We start from the raw sequence: 15,120 nt of genomic DNA on the forward strand, positions 1-15,120 counted from the left end.
AAGAAACTTTGAGAAATTCAAGAAATATTTCTCGAAATTTCTTGAATTTCTCGAAGTTTCTTGAATTTCTCAAAGTTTCTTGAATTTCTCGATTTTCTCTAAAAGTTTCTAAAAAGTAGGCCCTGTTGGCCATTGATAACGTCCTTGATGGGAGGACGAAATGTATCAATTAAATAAATCCTAACTTTCAACTCTAAAGTTTTGATATAAGCTCATCCTATTAAACGTATTTCTTATTATTGGTCTTTTAAGTCCAGGTCCTTGTGTCAGAAAAAATGGCTCCGTTCGCCAGAAATGTGTACTGAAAAAGTCAATTTTCGAAAAAGGAAATTTGTTCCATTACGTTTCATTCCCAATCATGTATGATACCTGAAATCTCGGAAAACGTACAGCGAGCGAATTGACACAAGGGACCTGACTATTCAAATATCGATGTTGTCGGTTCCGGTTCACGTTTTCTATGTAAGCAATTTTGTGTTTTTAAAGAAAGCGAGGGATGGCGTTTGTATCGGACTTTCGTGCCACCAGCATATCTGATTCGGTTATATATAGTATTACCTCCGCCCATATATACCTTGGAAAAAGCAGTCCATTTAAATGGACTCATTGATTTGTTTTGAATTTAAGTTATTCGATATGCGCTAGATGTCATCACAAATTCAACCATCCTTCAACATACACAACTCCTCACATTGTTAACCTCTCAAACAACACATTACTCTTCTCTATGGCTTGATTACCTCAGCTGCTCTGTGTCGTAAATTACAGTCAAAGTCTTTTCTGTTCATTTTTCTAATTTCCTCGTTAAATTTTATGTTGTGGGTAAAGAAACCCTTCAACAAAGGTTTCATTGTTCGTTCATAGGAGTTGGAAGGCGTGAAGGTAAGTAATATACCGGGGACTGACCAAGTCTGAAATTGAACACGCCAAATATGGGTCTGTTTCAACGATTTTTGGTTATTAATTGAATTGTTTCTCATTTCCTTTTACAGATGATTGGATTTGGATCCAACGACTCATTTGAAGTCAAAACCGTTACATATGACGGATCAGATGTACAAAATGTTGTTAGGAGCAGCGGCAAATTGATTCCGTCTATCGCCATTTCTGGACAGCGATCAAAGGAAATCGACAACGCGGTTTTTGAAGATATTTGCATGCATTGCAACGAGACTGCAACGAATTTAACACTAAATTATATGGAACTGGATGTCGATCGCATCACCGTATTCAGTAAATTAAGTAAGCTGACTCTCTACTATTGTGACCTGAGTTACGAGTTTGTCAAATTTGACCAATGGTGTCCCAACCTAACCAAATTGGAAATCAAAAACATTGATTTTGGTAACGACGAATGGTATGATGATTGGCTGGCATTGATTGAAACTCACAAATCAGTGACGTTACGAAGCTTAAGTTTGGAAGCTGGCATCGACGATGTATTCGCATACTTCAAACTCATGGAAAACCAATTTCCACGACTGCAAAGTCTCTTTTTGTACTTTGGCACAGAGACCAATTTTACAGCAGGTCGAACACTGTTGTCTAGATTTTCAGGTCGAAATGATAAGTTTCTTACCGATGCAGAGAGAACCTACCGCCCGATGTATTTTAATCAATTGAAAAAGTTGAAAATCTTCGCTTACGGACAGTGCGAAGAGATTTTCAATTTCCTGAAAATATCCAACAAAAAGCTCACCGAACTGGAATTCTGTGGCATGATTGCTGACGACTTGGTGATTCAATCACTACTCAACTATTCAAAGTTGAGCAAATTACAGCTGGGTTGCTCGTACGTGGAAGAAGAAGCATTGAATCAACTGCCTGGTCATTTACCGAAACTGATGAGCCTGACGCTCGATACAAAATATTTGTACTGGAACCCGGTGAGCATCATCAAATTCATGGAAGATGCGCTGCGATTACGTCGATTGATCGTGACAGTCGATCGGAACAATAACAATTTTCGACTCGACGACGCATTCAAAAATCGATTCCAAGCGCTTGTGGATGGCGGTCGACGATTCTTGCAGTTGAACATCACATTTTTTGAGTCATCGCACTCGATTAAATTCTCTCGAAAGGCATTGCTTGACAACATAGATGAACTGGATTCGGATGATACGAAGGATGATGATTGGTTGATGTAGTTTTATTTGTTAAGGGAGCAAAGGCATCCTAACGTTGACTATTTTAAAGATTTTACGGAATGTTCAAAAACGTTCAAACGTCGTCGTAACTCGTTCGAAAACCATTTTTGTAATAAAATGACTTTAAGTTAAATTCACTTCGTTTTGATTGTGGTTCACAAGGAAGTGTTTGAGCTAAATGCACTGACGCCAAAGTATTTACGGAAGTAAGAAAACTGCGATGGATTGTAAAACGTTTCGATGACCAACGATTGAGTTCTATACCTTTCAAAAACCACGTCTCGAGGATTAAAACAATTTCAGTCGTACCATCGGTTCACCTTTGAGTGAATTAACACAATCCGGCGTAGATGAAAAAAAAATCGAATCATAAATCACTTGACCAAGGAAATGGCTACAGCCGAACTAAATTATCCGAATTGAAATCACTAAACACAAAAACAAATCAATTAATTTCAGTCAGATGCTTTCGAAGACGTTTGTTATCAATTTATAAATTTGAATGAAAAAAAACCAATTAGTACGCAAATTAGTCCGGCTATTTATACCTGACCACATAAATCAATGTCTAACGAACGCATTCGGTTCTATATAAAACGGCTTAGAGTTTTGCATTGGATCACATTCGTTTGTTAAGTTTTATCGGAAGAACAGAATATTCTCATTCAAAATTCGGTTATCGCACAACCAGTCCTCAATGGCTAAATTCAATCGATTCGTTTTTGTGTTCGTTGTGATGTTCATTTTTGCTGCAGTCGCTTTACAATCGGTAAAGAAATTTATTGGGATTTTCTTTAGTTAACCGAACCACCAGTTTACCTCGGCTGTTTTTCAGCTGGCACACTCATACATTCTCACTGTCTTCTACGTGTTTATAAGGTTCTACAACTCACGTAGAACCGTATAGACATGTAGGAGACAGTGGGTTTGTATAAGTGACCAGCTGAAAAACAGTTGAAGTAAATTGGGGCACTCATTTGGTTGGACTTTATCCCGACAGTGTGAAGTTAACCAAGCAATAGCGGTCGATTTGACGAGGGACCTAATGCATAATTAGGCCTTTGCTTTTGGTGCGAAACGTTTACTAATACAAATGCATGAAACGAATACGGAACGAGACTTAGGTCCATTCTTCGAATGTATTAGTGTCCTCTGCTCCTGCCACCGCCTGGTTTACTTTACTCTGCCGTTACTTCATCGATTTTAAATTTAATTTAAATTAAAAAAAACTCAATTCAGGTCGCAGCAGAGTCTCCATTGTGCGCTGTAGGGGGTTCAGCTTGTGCTGACGGATGCAAATCAGCAGGATACGAGGGTGGTGCTTGCGCACAGCGTGGAGAATGTCTTAAGTGCTATTGTATATAATGTGATAGATGATCTAATAAATGCATAGTGATGATTATAGAGTCTTTGTTAAGCTTACGGACGGAGAGTACATTGCGTTGGAAATTGATTGGGCGATTTTGTTACGTAACAAAAAAATTCTTTAATTTCCTTTCAACAAGAAATGTACAGATCAACATAACCGAATAGTAGACTCAACAGCAAAATAGAATCCCTCATTGACTTACACACACACACACACAACACTATAAAACTGACTGGTAGCCCTTATCCTTCCAGCATTCTTAAAATTTCTTCAAAACTTTTTCCCTTCGTTTCGGGCAATACGAAAATGCTAAATAGACAGCCAGCGAACGAACAGCCGGCAAAGAATGCCATACATCCATGCATGCCAATTGCACCACTCAAAATTGGTAAGTATTTGATCATCAGAAAGGCGAATATCCACAGTAGTGCCATGCAGATCGATGTGCCTACACCCCGAATCTGTGAGAAAGAATTTTGGTTTTATTTCGGATCCATTTTGTCTTGCTAGTCAGATAGAAAATTCTAACCTTTTCCGGTGTCAGCTCAGAAATCACTAGAAACGGAAGTGTTAAAACACCCCACGACGCAATGAAAAGGCAAAACGAAAACGAAGCAATCGGGATCCATGACCAGCCATCCATTTCGAAGCCAAGTGTTCCAAGGTATGTGTAGGTGCCCAGACAAGTTAACCCAATAGCTGTACCGCCCGACGAAATTGTGAATAACATCTTGTATAATAGAGAAGCAGAGATTGGAACGTCTGACAAATCTTTTTTTTTGCACAAAAAATTCCAAACCTTTCTTCCGGCCCGATCGACCAAAAACGTTGACATGTACGCTCCGAATAATTGTATTACTCCCACGATGATTGCGGACACATTCGGTGTTAGATTCGATCCGGCCTCGGCAAAAATGTTTGCTGTATAGTTTAACATGGCAAAGCATCCGCAGAACTGATTCAACCACACCAGAACCACTCCAATCGTAATAGCCTTCCTCGCTGACACCGAGGCTGTGTGATGATAGATATGATTTTGTTAAAATCTTTTCGCCACCGACCGGTTCACAAAGTCTACCGGAAGCAAAATCGTCACTTACTCAGATCGGACCAAGTGATTGACGTGTTTTCGTTGTCTTTCTTCAGAACTTGATTGCTCATTCGTAGCTTTTCCAGTTCCGTTTTGAATGGTTCAGTTTCGTCCGATGTCGTTTGTCCTACGTTGCGATAAAATCGCAATGACCTCTCCGCTTCCTGTTCGATAAAATGTCAACAAAATGAATGCTAAAGACACCGTCTGGCTTACCTCTTCCTTTCCGACTTTCATTAGATATTGCGGTGACTCTGGGAAAAATGAAAATGTCACGAAGAAGATTATTGGCAGCGACACAAGAACGACCGGCTGAACGGTGTAATGCAAATAATTGCCGCATATGAAAGCAATCAGTATGCCAATATTGCAGGATAAAACCAGCAACGATCCCAACGAGCCTCGAATGCTGTCGTCGGCTATTTCAGCTACAAATAGCGGAAGAAAGATGAATGCACCAGAACCGACAAAGCCGCACAACATTCTAGCAGCATACAGATAAACTGGACTCGTTGCGTAGATAATCAAGCCCCAACTGATCTATAAATGAATCAAGCGGCTGTGTTATCAACAGCATTCTTAGACGAAATTGCGATCGAACGAACCGTCATTGGCAGAGCGAGTGAAAGTAGAGGTAATTTTCGACCGTAGCGATTGGTGATGCTTCCATAAAATATATTTCCGACGAAACCTCCGACGCACATTAACGAAACCATCCAAGACAGTTCCTCCACGTTCATCGAACCGGTATGTAACGGCGTTTCGTCGTTGGAATTCAATACGGAGTATGCAGCTGAGGGCCATCCACAACCGGAACCGTATGCCATGGCAATCACATTTCCTGGAAGTGGAGACAGTACGATGTGACGTTCAGTTTTTATGATGTGTTCAAGGTGAGACACAACTCCCCGAGACGATGCAAAATTTTTGAAATTTCTAGGGTTTTCGATGCCCTTTAAGGCCAGTTCATACTCGCATACATTTTTGCGATATATGCGACCATGAACTGGCCTTAACCTCGCCTTTAACAAACTTAAAGGCGGCACATTAAGAAGTGTCGGATGGAGAGTCACAGTTTTACCTTTAACATATGTGGTCAGGCTCAGAAAAATCTGACCTGTCCTGAACCAGGTTTCTCTCAAAAATATCAGTTCAGGCCCGAAACTTTGAGCCTAACTGTTCAGTTGACCTGTCAGGTTTCATGTCAGTTTTTCCTGATTAATACATTTCAGGTTAATTCAGGTCTAGTCAAAATTGATCACATCAGGCTCAGGTCGAAACCGAACTTAGGCATTTCACACATAACGAAAGGATAGTTTCTGAATCGTTCTGAATCGACGTCAAAGTTGGAAATCTCTCCATTTGAAAAATATTGCATCGATGACAAGAGAGATCAATAAATTCGTTCGTTAAACAATCTCGAAGTAAGTCTTGATTTCCACGTACGAACTCCGTATTCTCTCCGTTTACACTTTAATCAATAGATAAGAGGCGTGGTTTAGCTAAATGGGGGCAAAACGGAGTGGTGTGAGTGGAAATCAAGCTTAATTATACTGTGGTGGAGAGGTCAGACAGTTGTGTCTGTGAAATTCATTCAATGCATTCAATTCACACAACGATATGCGGACTCAAAGGCATATTGCCTTTTCTATTCCCATATGAATTGGTGACCCCGACGATAAGATTTTTTCCAATGTCGATGTTATCGCAGCGCACATCGATACAATAAATATTTTGTTTTATAATAAACTATTTTCAAGAAACATTTAACAGCAAACAATCTTTGATTGCCATTCCATTCCAAATAAAGACGAATTAATTGTCTCAACAAAATCAGTTTGCTAATTTTATCAATCTTCATAGAAGTGGCATGTAATGTGTACATAATTCACACTAAAAGTAATTTTGTTTAATTGAGCAAATACAGGAGTCTTACTTAGTAGAATAGGAAGTTTTTTTTCACTTAAATTAGACTGAGTCAAGGTTGGTTTTTGACTGACAGAATGAACAACAATTTCATGCGGGCGTCGTGTTCTGCCTTATTTTCTCCCCTCAATCAATAGGTCATCAGAAAATTGTGTTTTCTTTACGATTGGTCGAATGCCATTTCTAGTGAGAAAATTTCGGCACTTTATCTCCTGTGTGGAGAAAATAGAACTTTTCTCAATGGAACTGTCAATTTGTTTATGTTTTCGAAAATTGTATGGCGAATTGACGTTTTGTTTTGTAGATAAAAACGGCCAAACTGCTCCTAGCATGAACATAAGAAATATTTGGAGGCTGATGAAGTCACAGTAGTCACTGCGTTTCTTTCGTAAAGATAGATGACTTGTTTTTGTTGTATGAGATAAAACACACAATCAATCTTAAGCGGTAGCTCTCATCACAAAAGCCTCCAAATTGGACATTTGTCAAAGGAGTGTTCATGCTAGCAGTGCGTTCCAAACGCAACATGCACGCATGAAAAACGTTGTGTTATCTCTGGGAGAAATAGGAAATTCCTACTCGAGCGAAATTGCTCTGGCTCTTGGTCAACAAATTACTATTTCTGTTACAGAGAGAACAATAGCCTTCCGTCAAACAAGTTGCAGTTTCGAATGTAACTTTTAAATTTCCAACATCAGGAATATCTCGATTTTCATGAAATTAGCCAGTACCAGAACACCATTGTAAGAAAACACTAGCACATGAACAACCGAAAAAATTAGCTCAAATTTCCATTTATCACACAATGTTGCCCCATACTGATAGATAACTCCACTTTTCTTCATTTTGTGGTATACACGGACTAACTTTAAGACTTTTTCTACAGCAATCGCGCTAACCGATTCATATCGTTGCTAATGTTACACTGAACGTCGTCTTGTCACTGTTGTGTTCATTAATCTTTCGGCGATATTTTATGAATTTCAAGATTTTCATGAACTTGAGCAAATAGACAGACACATTCGAGAGATAATTACAAAGCATTTTTCTGCCCGATTACAGAAGCCAAGTCAACTACAGTTAGAATTTTACTTGAATGAGATTTTGTTGTATAAACAACGCCGTTTTTTGATTTGTTGTTTCGTCTGCTTATTTATGATTATTTATGGCATCTAGAAGAGTTACAAGTCAATTGTTTCAGCGAATTCAAAAAGAAATAAAAATTTTCGATTTTCGATGATGAAATGAAGACAAAATTGCAGGAAATTCAGCGAAAAAGATTTTCTTTATTTCAATCATTCGAACAATTTAACATTTTCAAGCAACACCCAATCCGTACGTAGAGTCCCATTTTTCGTACTGTTCCAAATCATCAGCGGACACACTAGCACGAACCCTTTTCAACGCATTGGTAAAGTCCTGAAAACTGACCCGTGGAACATCCTTTGCGTCGATCGTTCTTAACAATTCCACTGGAATCAATCGCATCGGTTCCATTAACGCCTCATGGCACAAAGTTTTCATGTCGGCTCCGGAAAATCTTTAAATTCAGAGAAATTTTGCAATCAATTCCGTACGCAGTGGTGGGTGTCTGTACTACATACCCATTGGTTAAGCGACCGATTTCTGTTATTTCCGTTTCGTTAAGTTGATGCGACACCTTCTTCAAAAGCGATGTTAATATTTGGATTCGGGCATCGATTTCCGGCAGTGGAATGTACAATCGTTTCACCAATCGTCGCCGTGCCGCTTCGTCGAGCTCTTGCGGTCGATTTGTGGCACCGACAATAAGGACGCGCTCATCATCACTGGTTCGAGCACCATCGAGTTGAACCAAAAATTCGGTCTAAGGTGAAAAATATAGTGGAAAATGGCATCGGTATGGTATACGGTATAGTATACGCACCTTCATCCGTCTTGAACTCTCGTGCTCCTGATCGGAACGCTGTGACAACAATGAGTCAATTTCGTCAATGAAAATAACCTGAAAGACGAGACAGTGTAACAGCTGATTCCTTAAAACGGTGTATTTGATAAAATTGCTACCGAGGGTTGCTTAACCGCTGCAACAGTGAATAAGGCTCGAACCATCTTCTCGCTATCACCTATCCATTTCGATGTTAAACTTGAAGCAGATATGCTGAAAAACGTTGAATTCGATCTGGACGCAATGCATCGTCCAATCAACGTTTTCCCCGTTCCAGGTGGACCGAATAGTAGTATGCCTTTGGGCGGACCTCGAAGCCCATTGAAAATGTCTGGTCGTAGAAGTCTGAAAATCGATTTTCTTTCTAGAATGAAAAGGTCAAGTTTTAGAATCTGTGGAAACTTACGGATAGATCACCGCTTCCTGTATTGTTCGCTTGGCATACTCTGGAAAAATTGGCGAAATTTTCGTAATAAAAATTATTCTCAAACAAAGTTTGACAAAGTCTTACCTAGACCAGCTATGTCATCCCAATCTGTAATGTTAAGAAGAAATTATAGTAAAAATATGGTAGATCGAAAGGACAAGATTAGTAAGGAGGAATGACAGAACGACAAACACAATTCAACAAAAAGGAAAACCCAATGAAGTACGAGGTGTTCCATCATCAATGGTGTAAAAGGTCACAAAAGATTCAACTCAACACACATCGTCTACTTCAATGGGAAAACCCCCTGGTTTTTGCAAGATGCCACAAACGATTCCCTTACCGACATTCGCCGCCTGATGCATAATTTCATTCTGAATGAATTCGATCATCTTTGGATCAATATTTTTCAATTTCGCATCCATCTCGCTATCGCCACCTCCAGATTGTTCGTACGATGGCTCAACATTTACGGGTGTTATTGGTGGAACAAATTTACTGTTTACGTTCCGACGGGTACCTAAAGTTTTCGTAGATTTGCCGTAAGCGAACAAAGGAGGTGCGGATGACTGGTTCGCATTCTGTCCAGTATTCTTCAATGCTCGTTGTCGTTCCAATTCTTCTGTACCGGTGACGAACGAGTTCCTTTCGCGAGGTGCATTCTGTTGAATCTGCCTCTTAGGCATATCATAAGCGAAGAGTGGATTGGACGACGACGGGGAAATATTTATTTGATTACTTTGTTGTGGCGCGATAGGCGGACGATTAAAATTGATGTTATGGCCTGCCGGAGGTATTGAGTGAAGCGATGGCGGTGGTGCTGTTGCTGGTGTTGCATTAACGGAATTTGCATTTCCCTGTCGAAAAACAAATTTTTTCACTGGCTCATTTGACGGTGTTGTATCGGGAAACGGTCGTTTATTGTTTGAACCGACTGGTGTTTCTGCCTTAGGGAATAAATCATTGATGTCTTCCTGCGTAATTTTGTCACTGTCACAGTCCAGAAATTCACCGCGACACGGACGTTGCAGATACTTCTCAAAATCGTTGACATTGAGCGTGAAATCCCTACACGTTCCTTTAGTGTTTGACGATTGATTCGGTTGCTCGAGGATAAACTTTTGAAGATTCTCTTCATGGATGGCACAAGTGGCATCGGCTGAATGATTTCTATGATTAGAAGAATATTGAAATAAAATTTTGGAAACAGAGGAAACAAACGAAGACAAAAACCCTCACAATGCGATCGACGATTGAGCCAACAGCCAACCCAATCGAAGCAGATCGGCTGCACTTTTATCACTGTCAATTCGTTTATTATCGTTAGAAAGTAAGTCATCGTAGATCGAATTGAATGTTGCTTTATCAAAGCTCATCTTGGAATATTTTTCAAAGATTTCGTTGATTCGACAACTTTTAAAACAGAAAATCAAAACAACAACAAACGATCAACACATTGTTGTGAGGAACTGATATGACTGAGAGAGAGGCGGGAGAGCAACAAGGAGGCACCGCGCATAACAGTCATACTGGTAAACGTGCACTATTACGAAACACGATAAGACAAACAGCGCAATACTTTTGAAATTTCATTTAGAAAATGGAATGGGAATGAAAAAACATGTTGCACCAGCCATGACTGCCGAGATATTTTTTAGCCCCGTACGAAGTACTGGGGGCTTATAAGATTAATATGCCGTTTGTAACACGTCGAATTGGAAGCAGGCAGTAAGGGCAAAGCATTTGGTTATGTTCATAGATGACGAATCCGCAATAAAAAAAATGTCCGTCCGTCCGTCCGTCCGTCTGTGACCCCTCTAGCTTGAGTAAATCACAACCTTTTTTGAAAATTCTTTTTTTCCCCGATTGGTATCGACAAAAGTAAGGTCAAGTTCGAAAATGGGCATGGTAGGGTCGGCCCTTCCAGAGCTAGGGCCCTATAGGTGTTTTTCAGTCTTTCGACGATATCTACCGAAATACGCACGCAATAGCTGCTTGTGATATATCAAATGAAAGGTATTGACGAGTAGAACAAAGTTGCTGAACATTTTTTTTTGGGTAAGATGCAACGCGGGTTTGTTGGGAGGGCCCAAAAGTCGTTACTCGGCCCTAAGTGTTTTTTGCACATAAATCGAGTAAATCTCATCCGATTTTGCAAGATTTAGTTTTTTATGGAAGGTAATTGAATACCGAAAAGAACGTGGCGGAAAAAGTTTCAAATTTGGGCCCTTGGACTAAGGCCGCTACTCGGCCCTAAGTGTTTTTTGCACATAAATTGAGTAAATCTCAACCGATTTTGCTAGTTTTTGTTGAATACCCAATAGAAAGTTGGCAAAAAATTTTGGGTTTCTAAAATAATGTCGTAGATTGTTGGTTTTATTTGAAAGGTACTTCGTACGGGCTTCGTAATTGCGCTATGCGCAATTTTAAAAATGAACACTTTCAGTAAATTTGACTTGCATTTTGGTAACAGACGCATTAGAGGGTTGTAGACGTATTAGGGTTCCGGGCGTATTACGGCTACGGACGTATTATGGTTACGGACGAAATAGGATTACGGGTCGTACGGGGCTAGGTCGCAGCAAACGCTCCGACTGGTCTGATGCCTTGTTTTAAATAAAATCGTCTTCAGATTCAGATTATATTGCAGAACATATGACTCTTCAGCCAATCACGCCAATCAGTGGAATTTTTCAATGTCGAGACCTACTGCCCTCTGAACGTAATGACGATTCTCCAGCCGATTGAAAAATGTCTCGGTTCGACTAAATTTGACCAAATACTTGCCTGATGGATTATGAAATAAATGGTGGTAGCGTTACTCGTTGTGTATCGAAGTCGAAGTTGGAATAAATCCACATGGCTGTGCTGATTGAACTTATATTTTTATTCATTTGTGAAAGAGAAAACAACAAACTCAAAATTCACTTTTATAACATTTGCTTCATACCACGCTTAAGCGAACCATCGCTTATGCATTTAAGAATTTTCGCACTCGATTCGCATCGATCTTTGTCCGTTACCGCTTTACATTCGTCTAAAACTTCCTTCATATTGGCTATGGCTTTTTCATCTTTACTTTCTGCTGCATAAACTTTCATCACGGCGTCCACATTAAGTTGGTTGTCAGTAGTCATCTGAAGTGTTATCGATTATTATTTTTTTGAGTTGGTGGGCTAGTTCTCACCATTCCCATTTGTTCTCCAGCGCAAGCTTCCAAACATTTCACAATTGTTGGTTTCGGCTCAGTTCCACTTTTCCACATTTCCATATCGGCGTCTGTAGCTTTCTCTTTAGCTTTGCAAAATTCGCTGATTTTGTCCATTTCTGCATTGTCGCAGAGCTGCGGTTTTTATCGCAGAAAGAAATGAGTTTAGTTTTTGAAAAGTAAATTAATGAAAATTGCAAGACGGAGTAACATTTTTCTGATCAAGACGTTCTCTACATCGATTTCTAACCATTAAGCCATTTTGGCTCATTTCTGTACAAATAGAGAAAAGTGTAGTAGACAACACGATCTACACGTTCCCCTATTTGCACAAAAATGAACCACCATCGCGTTACGGTTAAAAGTCGATTTGAAGAATGTTTTGGCCAGAAATATGTCTAGCTCCAAGTTGGCTAGTGACGGTCAAAATTAATAGGAAAATATTAATTTTTGATAAGTATACCACATTGCCACAAAAACCAATCAAGAAAACTGCAACAACAGCAACGACTTTATTTAATTTCATCATTTTGATCTATGACGACCGATGTGCGATAACAATCAAAAGCTTTACACAAAATATTCTTCGGCACTCGTATTTATATTTATGTTCAGACGGATGTGGTCTAATGACACTTTTTGCAAAAAATTACTTTCGATTCAACGGAAGTTTTTATTCAAATGAAAATACGTTTTTGTGGCTTTTTTTTTAATTTAATTGGACCTGACAAAGCACTTTGGCCTTTGGAGCTTTTGGAACTGATGATGTAAAATATTGTAGAGCATCAGGTTCAAGGTATTTGTTTATGTAACTCTGTTGTAAGTAAATATGACCTATAACCATAGGTCATATTTACTTAGATTTTGCAAATTTTTTGTTCGAGGGGTAACTCACTTTGATTTAATAAAAATGAAAACAATGATTTATAAATCACTGGTTGACCATGCTAAATCGGGTTAATCAAAAAAAGTGTTTTTTTTAACAATAGGAGTGGATTCAAACATATGAAACGTTTTTTCTGTGGAGATTGTTCGTACGCAACATTTCTACTCCTGTTCTAGCCTGTCACAGACGGAAAGCATATTAACAGTTACTTAACGAAGATTTTCAGAGATTGATTTCAGAAATCTTTTACTTCATTTGTTTTGAACATGCTTTTTGCTATATAAGACCTCATAGTCAGAGCTTGTCGTTTATTATTGCTGTCGTTGTCGATAACAGATGACAGGCTATGTAATGTATTTCCTTTAATAAACGATACGATAGTTCACCTGTTTATCGATAACGATCAAATAAAAAACCATGGAACGTTGGGAAATGTTTTCAATACGTTCCAAATTCATTTTGTTCAAGACTTATATCACTGAGTTTGATTTTTATAAGGGCAATTCTCCAAATTACACTTTGAATCAATTCAGCTGATGTTTTCAATCCACCTCAGACTCGCGAATCCGATAAAAATTATTAATTAAAATAAATGGACTGACACTTAGTTACAGACTAAAACGATTTTCAGAACAAAAAACAACTGATCGACTACACACAGTATGTACGCAATACTGCGATGATTGCAGGAATGATTCAGTTCGTTACACCGACTGTCCAGTATGTATGTGAAGTACTGGCGAACTTGAACCTGCGAATTCTACAATAGAGTATTATGATGAAAGAGAAAGACATATTTTGACAAGTACCCCAAGGTAAGTTATAATAAACTGGTCGTCGGTCTTCTCACTCACATTGTAACATGTTGAAAGAGAAGCTAATACTTTGACAAACACCCCGAGGCAAGTTATAAATTAAATAGTCTTCGGTTCTCTCGATCTCGCTCCGGATAATAGTCCGGTCGTTGTGACAATCATTTTACATGACTTTCTACTGAGGAAAGTTCCAAAAATTCGCAGTTTCAAACCTGCCAAAAATCCAACTCCTTGCAGTTTGTAAAAGGATGAATAAAGTAGGAAAAAACCAAACTTCTTCCTTAAACAGAATTCATCCTTCAGTTAGAACAAACTAAATTCCTTCCTTACACAGTTTGCAAAAGGATGAATTCAGTTGGATCAAACCAAACTCCTTCCTTACACAGTTTGTAGAAGGATGCATTAAGTGGGAACAAACCAAACAAGTTCCTTACACCTAGGGTTACCATTCGTCCTCTATTTAGAGGACATGTTCTCTTCTTTCATCTCGTTCTTCTTTTTTACAAAAATTCTAAGAACATCACTGTTTTGAAGAAGACGTCGTCTTTGTCCTCTTTTTTTCAGCTCATACCTAAAGAACGGAAAATTTTCGTTGCGCGGATTTAACTAATAATCTTCTCTGTCAGAGAATCTCTGAACGGTAATACAACGAAATCTTCATCACAAAAAAAAAATTCGCTCGCTCCGCTCGCATTCTTTACCACATCATTTTTTCATACATTAAAGTAAAAGTTATTCATTTTACAAGAACGGCGTAGCGTTGTGTGAGATACCGAATATCACGCAAGGATAAGGTAAAACGAAGTCTGTATTCAGGTAATATGGTGTGGATGTTATCACTGAGAAGGAATCCAAAAGAATATCAGGAAGATTTCAATGTATATTGTACGCAGACTTTTTTGTTTTTAGCATGAACTGGTGTAAATTACACAATAGTTGCACAAAGAGCATGTACAGTTGCTCTAATTCCGTGTCAGAAATTCACTTTTCGTCCTCTTTTTTGAATGTGAAGGCGTCCTCTTTTTGTCCTTTTTTTGATGCCGAAATGTCCTCGTTTTCAAAATTGAAAAATGGGAACCCTACTTACACCGTATTATCGGGGAGCTGCGGTTTTTATCGCAAAAGAAATGAGTTTAGTTTCTGAACAATGATTATACCAAAGTAAATGACTCTATTTAATGGTAAATCACTGGTTAACCATTACATGATAAAGCATCCTTTAAACATCCTTTAAAAACGGTGGAACGTTGGACAATATTTTCACTAGCTCTCCCATGCGAAATTTAGCAATTTGTCCATTGCAAAATTGATTCGATTACATG

At 38.8% G+C, this 15,120-nt stretch overlaps 4 protein-coding genes and 1 long non-coding RNA gene across 8 annotated transcripts; 2 read left to right on the top strand and 3 right to left on the bottom strand.

The window, feature by feature from the left end:
• The first annotated feature begins 666 nt into the window (after window positions 1-666).
• On the top strand, window positions 667-2,224 carry LOC119066648. Its single transcript, XM_037169219.1, has 2 exons — window positions 667-882; window positions 993-2,224. The coding sequence occupies exon 2, from the start codon at window positions 993-995 to the stop codon at window positions 2,148-2,150; it is 1,158 nt and encodes a 385-aa protein (XP_037025114.1). The 5' UTR covers window positions 667-882; the 3' UTR covers window positions 2,151-2,224.
• A 527-nt stretch (window positions 2,225-2,751) lies between these two features.
• LOC119066653 lies at window positions 2,752-3,553 on the top strand. The gene is made up of 2 exons (XR_005085779.1): window positions 2,752-2,919; window positions 3,390-3,553. It is a non-coding gene; the product is annotated as an uncharacterized LOC119066653 (long non-coding RNA).
• A 64-nt stretch (window positions 3,554-3,617) lies between these two features.
• On the bottom strand, window positions 3,618-7,488 carry LOC119066646 (facilitated trehalose transporter Tret1-like). 4 transcript variants are annotated; one of them, XM_037169215.1, is made up of 7 exons: window positions 7,403-7,488; window positions 5,215-5,450; window positions 4,826-5,149; window positions 4,620-4,773; window positions 4,319-4,533; window positions 4,049-4,249; window positions 3,618-3,980 (listed from the first exon to the last, which is right to left on the bottom strand). In XM_037169215.1, exons 2-7 carry the CDS (start codon window positions 5,434-5,436, stop codon window positions 3,762-3,764), a joined length of 1,335 nt encoding a protein of 444 aa, XP_037025110.1. In that variant the 5' UTR covers window positions 5,437-5,450; window positions 7,403-7,488; the 3' UTR covers window positions 3,618-3,761. The 4 variants fall into 4 exon arrangements, with proteins under 4 accessions (XP_037025110.1, XP_037025109.1, XP_037025111.1 ...); XM_037169214.1 differs by having other exon boundaries at window positions 7,335-7,488; XM_037169216.1 differs by lacking the exon at window positions 7,403-7,488 and adding an exon at window positions 5,799-6,238.
• Window positions 7,489-7,801: 313 nt separating this feature from the next.
• LOC119066645 (fidgetin-like protein 1) lies at window positions 7,802-10,373 on the bottom strand. Its single transcript, XM_037169213.1, has 8 exons — window positions 10,129-10,373; window positions 9,233-10,059; window positions 8,974-8,997; window positions 8,869-8,908; window positions 8,582-8,807; window positions 8,442-8,519; window positions 8,140-8,381; window positions 7,802-8,075 (listed from the first exon to the last, which is right to left on the bottom strand). The coding sequence occupies exons 1-8, from the start codon at window positions 10,263-10,265 to the stop codon at window positions 7,853-7,855; spliced, it is 1,797 nt and encodes a 598-aa protein (XP_037025108.1). The 5' UTR covers window positions 10,266-10,373; the 3' UTR covers window positions 7,802-7,852.
• A 1,382-nt stretch (window positions 10,374-11,755) lies between these two features.
• On the bottom strand, window positions 11,756-12,692 carry LOC119066652. The gene is made up of 3 exons (XM_037169227.1): window positions 12,561-12,692; window positions 12,077-12,232; window positions 11,756-12,026 (listed from the first exon to the last, which is right to left on the bottom strand). The coding sequence occupies exons 1-3, from the start codon at window positions 12,624-12,626 to the stop codon at window positions 11,820-11,822; spliced, it is 429 nt and encodes a 142-aa protein (XP_037025122.1). The 5' UTR covers window positions 12,627-12,692; the 3' UTR covers window positions 11,756-11,819.
• Window positions 12,693-15,120: the final 2,428 nt, after the last annotated feature.

The sequence above is a fragment of the Bradysia coprophila genome, chromosome IV (genome assembly GCF_014529535.1).
Source record: "Bradysia coprophila strain Holo2 chromosome IV, BU_Bcop_v1, whole genome shotgun sequence".
Lineage (NCBI taxonomy): Eukaryota > Metazoa > Arthropoda > Insecta > Diptera > Sciaridae > Bradysia > Bradysia coprophila.